Source organism: Corylus avellana, chromosome ca2, assembly GCF_901000735.1.
Source record: "Corylus avellana chromosome ca2, CavTom2PMs-1.0".
NCBI lineage: Eukaryota > Viridiplantae > Streptophyta > Magnoliopsida > Fagales > Betulaceae > Corylus > Corylus avellana.
Genome location: NC_081542.1, coordinates 24867136 through 24874246, shown reverse-complemented (window position 1 = coordinate 24874246; position 7111 = coordinate 24867136). Strand labels below are relative to the sequence as shown.

Genomic DNA, 7111 nt, shown 5'->3' with positions numbered 1-7111 from the left:
GAATTTCATTGAAATCCCCCACACACATCCACTTATTACATGATAATGAGCGGAGGTGCTGGAGGAGATTCCAAGATTCTTTTCTTTTTGAAACGTCGGGATTGCCATAAAATCCAGTTAAGGTCCATGGTTGTGCCCCATATTCACTCCTTATCGTAGCATTAATGTGACGGCGGCTGTAATTTTGGATTTCCACCACTCCATCATCCTTCCAAAAGAGAGCTAGACCACCGCTCTTTCCCACACAGTCAACCACAAAAACGCTTCCAAATCCCAACTGAAATTTTAAACGTTCCACCCGAGAAGCTGTAAGTTTGGTTTCCATAAGGAAAACCAAACTGGGTTTCTTTTCCTTTACCAAGCGGCAAAGGTCACGAACTGTCCGGAGGTTCCCAAGCCCCCGGCAGTTCCAACTAAGTATACTCATGGCTCTTGGCGGGGCTGAGCACCAGCCACCGCCATCAAAAATTCAGCATTGCATTCCCCCTCCATAACCTTCTTTCCTTTTTTCCTTTCTTTTTCCTTTTTTTCTGGATTCCCATCCTCATCTGCATGCCTTTTCCCCAAGGTTAGTGACCGAACAGCCCTTGCATTAACATCTCCCTGTTTCTCTCGTGCTCGTTTTTTCCATGAGCGAATTGGCACACTCCTTGGGCCTACCAGCCCATTTTCCACTCTTGGTGATAGGTGGTCACCGCCCACGTGAGAAGAAGGCCCAAAATTCTCCTTTGTTGGTGAAGAGACTGCACCCCCATAAAATTCTTCTGACGTGGCCTGATGGGTTTTATTTCCATGATTTCCGTCCGTGTCCAGCATTCCCTCCGCAGCTTGTCTATACAGCTCATTCAATCGCATCTTTTCTCCGCATTTCTCTCCCTTGTACCCCACGTTCTTTCCACATTGAGAAGTAACAGACACATTCCGTAAATTCCCTTGATCACCGTGCGTTTCCTTCTCTGGAATATCCTGCATTAAATTATCACACTGCCCACCAGCTACAGCTCCAGGAATATTAGCGGAATTTAAAGAAATCCCGCCTTCTTCGCTCCGTGTTTCCTTCCTTTTCTGGCGTCCGTTACTGTCCGAGGTTGAAACTCTCGCCGGCCGGAAAATAGCTGGCCGTGACTCCGATGCAGAACCATGAAAGCTGTCCTCTTCGTTGAAAAACTCATCCTCGCCATAGTTGCCCCTTCTATTCTCCGAACGCCTTTTGGGCGAGCCTGCTCGCAACCACGGCCCATACTCCGGTTCCTTTGGTTTTCCATGTTTCCAACGTAGTTCCTCATTCACGCATCCCCCAACTCCATGGCGGATAACCCCACAATTGAAACAAAACTTGGGTACCTTTTCATATTGGAAAGGGATCCACAAAGTTTTATTTTTCAGTTTAAGTATTCTCCCTCTCGGCAAAGGCTTTAGGACGTTCACTTGGACTTTCACACGAAGAAATTCGCCCCATCCAATGCCATCATCATCTGTGTCGACATCTTCCACAACTCCGATAATTGCTCCCAGCTTAAATCCCATCTCTCTTCCCATACACGACAGTGGTAGCTTATACATACGAACCCAAAACGCCGCCGTGTCGAAATTCATCTCACTTGGTGGCGTGACACCATCATATTCTGCCACCGAAAAAAGTTGACCTTCAAAGATCCATGGACGACCCTCCATAACTCTAATCTTATCCCATTCATGCTCAAAGTCCATCAAAAACGTATTCTCTCCAAGCACCTTAAATTCCAGTGATCCGGTCGGCCTCCAACCTCTTATCAACTTTGCCCTGATGATTCTCTTCCCAATGAACCTGTCAGAGATAAGCTTTCCTACCAGACAATGAGAACCTTTGGCCGTGATCTCTTCCACATTCTCCTCTGCCACCTCAAGCCCATCTTGTTCTTCTTCCGTCAAAGAAAATTTTCCCCATAAAGCCTCCAACTCTTCAGCCATGCCTCTAGATAGTGCCTCCAATCCCAATACAGACAAGAGTGATCCGTAGATTAACCTTCCCACTCACAGACTAGATGAGTTTGTGGTGGAAGAAAATTTGCTTCTCCTCTAGGTTTTCGGGAGCCCTAGAGAGAAAAAAAAATTTACTTTTTTCACCGTGGTATCCTTGCTTACATTCTTTGGACAATTCTTTTTTTGTTCTAGGTAGATGAGAGTGAAAAGGAAAACGAATAGAGCAGAGGGCTTGTTAAATGATTCTTTTTGTGAATTTTTTTAAATTTTTAAAGAAAAGCCAAATTCAAAGAGTTCAATATAAATGCTCATATAGAAATGACAGATTGTTTTCCTATTTTAGATTAAATGCTTTTTAAATTACAATGTCAAACGCATTACGTTTTATGATCTCATTTAAAAATGTTGATTATTCTTTGAAAATCGCAATCTTAAAAGTATCCTAACTAAACCTACCACGTCACTGCAGCTCCACTAACCACCATTTGACACGATTTAGCTCAATAAAGACTTCCAAGTACTTTTTGATCTTTCCGCTTCCACATATTCAACTTTTACACTGACCAATACGGGTAAAGATAAAGAGCACGCGGCGTGCATGGCACGCCGCGTGCAAAAAATTTTTTTTTTTTTTTTTTTTTTTTTTAAAAAAGTGATTCCTGCACGGGCGTGCTACGCACGCCGCGTGCAGTGAATCATGACTCGACCAATACACATTTTCTGGTGAATATAAAAGTATTTTGATGTAATATAAAATTGGAAAAGGTTTTAAAGTATTTTTGGTGAATATTTTGTAATAAAAAATATTTTTTATTAACTAAAAGAACATTAATTAAGCAAGGCCAAGCCGCCAAGGTATTTGGCCTTGGCAGAGATTAAGGATAGTGTTTGGTATTTTGTAGAAAAAAAATATTGAATTTGGAGAAGTTCACACACTGCATAATACTTCTTGCCAGCTCATCCAACCATCTAAACCTAACACATCACTCTAGGATCCGAATTCCTTGAAATCTTAAAGGTATTCCAAATTCTTGAATTAAGAGATTTTAGCCGTCCATTTTAATTCAAGGCCAGGATCTTACCATGTATCCCATTTACTTAAAAAACCTTTAAAATAATAAAATAATATTTAAAATTTAAAAAGTAATTAAAAAAGAAAATAATAAAATAATAAAAATTAAAAACAAAAAATAATACAAAACTTGAGATAGTCGAATTAAAATTGGCGGCCAAGATCTCCTAATTTTAAAATTAAGAATTCCCTTAAAGTTTCAAGCGATCCGGATCCCATCACTCCAACTCCACCGACCACAATTCGACACAATTTAGCTCATTAAAGACATCCTCGTACCGTTAGATGTTCTCCCATCCCCACATATTCGACTTTTACACTGTCCAAGACACTTTTATAGCAATACGTCACAGCTCCCTGTCGTTTCTTTCGCACTTCCCAAGACACTTTTTTTTGTCTTCCTTCTTTCTCTGTGGAACTATTTCTTTATATTCCATTTTATTATATTATTCAAAAACTCTTGCAGTCTTGCTCCTTCCCACTTGACGAACACACCAGATCTGAGCTTCTCCCCCTATAAATTGACATTATCAACGTCCTTTTGTTTTCAACTCGGCTATCACTTCCCCATCTCCATTTTCTCCGACCTCTTGTTTCCTGTCGCCAAAGAACCCTTCTCCTGCTCTGTGCAAGTTCTGGTGAGTGATTTTGGTGGGTTTTTGTCAAAGTTTCAATTTAGTTCTACTGTTGACTGTTCTACTTCTCCTAATTATATTACTTTTTTTTGAATCACCGTTGGCAGTTGTGAAGTGTGAAGGATATGGCCGGCTATCGACCTCCTTTGCAGATAGAGTATACTCGCTCCTTTCGTTGGGTTGTGCTTCACTGCTTCGCGTATTCCGTAAAGTATTACATGATTTATGTGTCGTGGATTTTGAATACAGTTCCAGCTTGAGTGAGGCTCGCAGTGCGCTAAATCGCGTTTTGTTACATGAGGTCCCCTGTTCTGAGTACATGAGGTTCCCTGAAAAACATATCTACGTCTGTGTCGACAAACAGCCGTTGTTTGCGCATGTGGCCGAAGTGATGCGGGTGCTTGCGACCCCTCACAACATGTTAACTGCGGCAGCCATTAAAGACTATTTTTCTGCGATAGCTCGCATGCGTGAGGTGATGCATTGCCAAGTGGACGGTGATCGTGTAGTCTTCTCAAGAGAAACTTTTGAGCGTGAGTTTGAGTTGAAATGGGGGGATTGATTATAGATGTCTAGTGTTGTTGGCGATGGTCTACTATGTTGTTATCTTATCTTTAACAAGTTTACCCTTACTTCTTTTATGTTGCGTATTCATAGCCATCTATGTCTTTCCTTTTCTTGAGTGTGATTACTCTTTGCCCTTTTACTGTTCTTGCTTTGATTTATTTCGGAAAGTAGAGAGTGATGAGGAAAAAATTAAAAGCGGACAGAAAAAGTAATTGCCAGATTGAGTCAAATATGCTCTTTTTTATTTTTTTTATTTTTTAATTTTTATTTTATTTTAATTATTTTTTTTTATGGTCTCAAAACAAATTGTGAACAAAATAAACTTTATTATTATTTTTTATTTATTTTATTTTGTTGGTGTGGACACACCATCATATATATATTAACAAAAAAAAAAAAAAAGAAAAGAAAAGAAACCCATATTACTTTTTTTCAAACGCATATTAAAAAAAAAAAAAAACCTAAAATAAAATGTGTGGCCGACAAGCCCAATGGGCGGTCGGCCACCTACAAAAGCGGCCAGGGGTAGCCACGACAACGGTGGCCGCGACCACCCCATAGGAGCTCCATAGGTGGCTGCGGTCACCCCCAATGTTTAGCATAAGAATGTTTAGCATTGCTTATAATTTAGTATGTAGCGTCATTGAGTCTCTACAATTCGATGTACTGTTAATATTCTGCTTACATGAAATTGCATGCTGCATTTGAAAAGAGTGTTTGTTAATATGTTCTAGGGAGTGGTTTTTGCTTTTAATTTGAGTAAGTGTTCTCTCTTAGGAAAGGTGAAAACTGTTTATAATTTTTTTTTTTTTTTTTTTGTGTGTTTTTAGTTGTTTATTAATATATTGGAGAAACTTCAGTTCAGTCCCCTGAACTTTCAGCCAATTTGACAAAAAACCTTTGAACTTTTAAATCTCTCACTTCGGACCCCGAAACTTTGACTTGCTCTCACGTTGGACCCTTCTATTAATTTTCAACGTTAAACTCAAACGGTTTTTTTATTTTTATGTCCATTATACCCTCACCCAATCCACTTGAAATTTTGAAAATGCCAAAAACTACAGCATCCACCCCCGGCCCAAAACGAAACCGTTTTGGGCATCTATTTTTTTAAAAAGAAAAGGCAAAATATTTATAAAAAAAAAAAGAAAAAGAAATTTGGCTCCGACCGATACGGAGGTGGAACCACCAAGAAGTCGATCTAAAAAAAAAAAAAAACAAAGGAGGAATGGCTTTTGGACTTTTAGGTGTGGGTTACCAGACCGACCATTGGGGTGGCTCTATCCACCCTGATTTTTCTTTTTCTTTTTCTTTTTTTTAATATTTTTCTTTCTCTTTTTCTTTTTTTTTAGGAAAAAAATAATAATCTTATTGCCCAAAACGGTGTCGTTTTGGGTTGGGTTGGTGTTGAAGTTTGAGGCTCAAAACGGTGTAGTTTTAACGTGAAGGTATAATGGGTATAAAGAGTCAAATTGTTTAAGTTTAACGTTAAAAACTAAGAGAGGGGTTTAAAGTAATCGAAATTAAAAGTTCAGGGGTTCAAAGTGAGAGATTTGAAAGTTTAGGGGTCCTTTGTCAAATCAGTTGGAAGTTCAGGAGGCCAAACTGAAGTGTCCCCTAATATATTTATCTCAAGAAAATTTAAGAAACAACATTAATTAACATGAATTTGAAAATAATAATAATAATAATAATAATAATAATAATAATAATTAATAACCTGTGCTCAATAGCTACATAATGCTCTAAGGTGTGTCATGAAATGAAAAGACCAATTTGAAATATAATATAAGAATATCTTTGGGTCTCACTCTAATATACCTATAATGTTAGACAGTTTAATTTTAAGCAGGCAAATTGACGTAATTAGCCTTCAACATTAGGTCATTTCGTGCAAAGAGAAGCATTTACTGTACTTATCCGAGTGATCCACAAATGGTCTACTTCTGGGATTGAGATCCTGATGATTTTATAGACGATTGAATTTCAAATAAAGGGCCACAATTTCGTAACATTAAAATTTCCAATTTTGATTAATTAGATGGGATCTCAATCCCCACTTTTGTCATATGAAAAATGTCGAGGGAAATCTTCGAAAAGCATTAATCATGCTTTGAAGGTCTGTGACTGTTGAGCCATCAATTTTGCTAAGAAACACAAAACGAGCACACAAAAAAACAGCTCCGGGAAAGCCAATGTAATGAGAGCACACAGATCGAAAACATGGAAAAATATTTTTAAAATCCTACCTAAACATTATAAAAATGCGACAACTTTTATAAGGATCTGGCATAAACTAGGTCCTTTGTGCCCTTCAATCAAAATTAAACACCTAAGAATATTACACAAAATCAAATAAGATGGAAAACACAGGATTACAATTTATTCCCCCATCATTCACAAAAAAAAAAAAAAAAAAAAAAATTCATTTTTCTCCCCAAACCCTTCATTTTTTCTCTTCACTTATCCGGTGTTCTCTCTTTCTCTCCCTCTACCTCTCTCTTCGGCGGCAGCAGAGATCTTACCGGAGCTCAGCCCAGAGCTTGCCGTTGAAGATGTTGGAGTCCAACCCAGAGTTTGCCGGAGCCCAGCCCAGCCCTAGACCTCTCCACACACACACACCGGCAACAGAGAAAAAAATTTCTCTGCTACCAGTTCAGCTCAAAATTTCTCAACTGCCAGTTCACGACTTGAGAGAATTCGAGGATATTAAGGGCCCGTTTAGTTTGCGAAATAAACCCCCGTAATGGAATGGCTATTCCTATAAAATAATCATTCTTTTGTTTGGTAAGATTTATTTCTCAGAATAGTTATTCCCATGGGAATAACTAATTCCATATACAAAGGAATAACTATTCCTCTAAAAAATGAGTGA

The 7111-nt window shown here is 38.6% G+C and overlaps 1 protein-coding gene and 1 long non-coding RNA gene across 2 annotated transcripts; one reads left to right on the top strand and one right to left on the bottom strand.

The window, feature by feature from the left end:
- Window positions 1-423: 423 nt before the first annotated feature.
- On the bottom strand, window positions 424-1950 carry LOC132169403 (uncharacterized). The gene has a single exon (XM_059580439.1). The coding sequence runs from the start codon at window positions 1948-1950 to the stop codon at window positions 424-426; it is 1527 nt and encodes a 508-aa protein (XP_059436422.1).
- A 1541-nt stretch (window positions 1951-3491) lies between these two features.
- LOC132172642 (uncharacterized) lies at window positions 3492-4345 on the top strand. The gene is made up of 2 exons (XR_009439173.1): window positions 3492-3672; window positions 3777-4345. It is a non-coding gene; the product is annotated as an uncharacterized LOC132172642 (long non-coding RNA).
- The last annotated feature ends 2766 nt before the right edge of the window (window positions 4346-7111 follow it).

What these genes read in the sequence shown, in the direction of transcription:
- LOC132169403 (XM_059580439.1), bottom strand. Translation starts at nt 1,950, where the DNA reads ATGGCTGAAGAGTTGGAGGCTTTATGGGGAAAATTTTCTTTGACGGAA.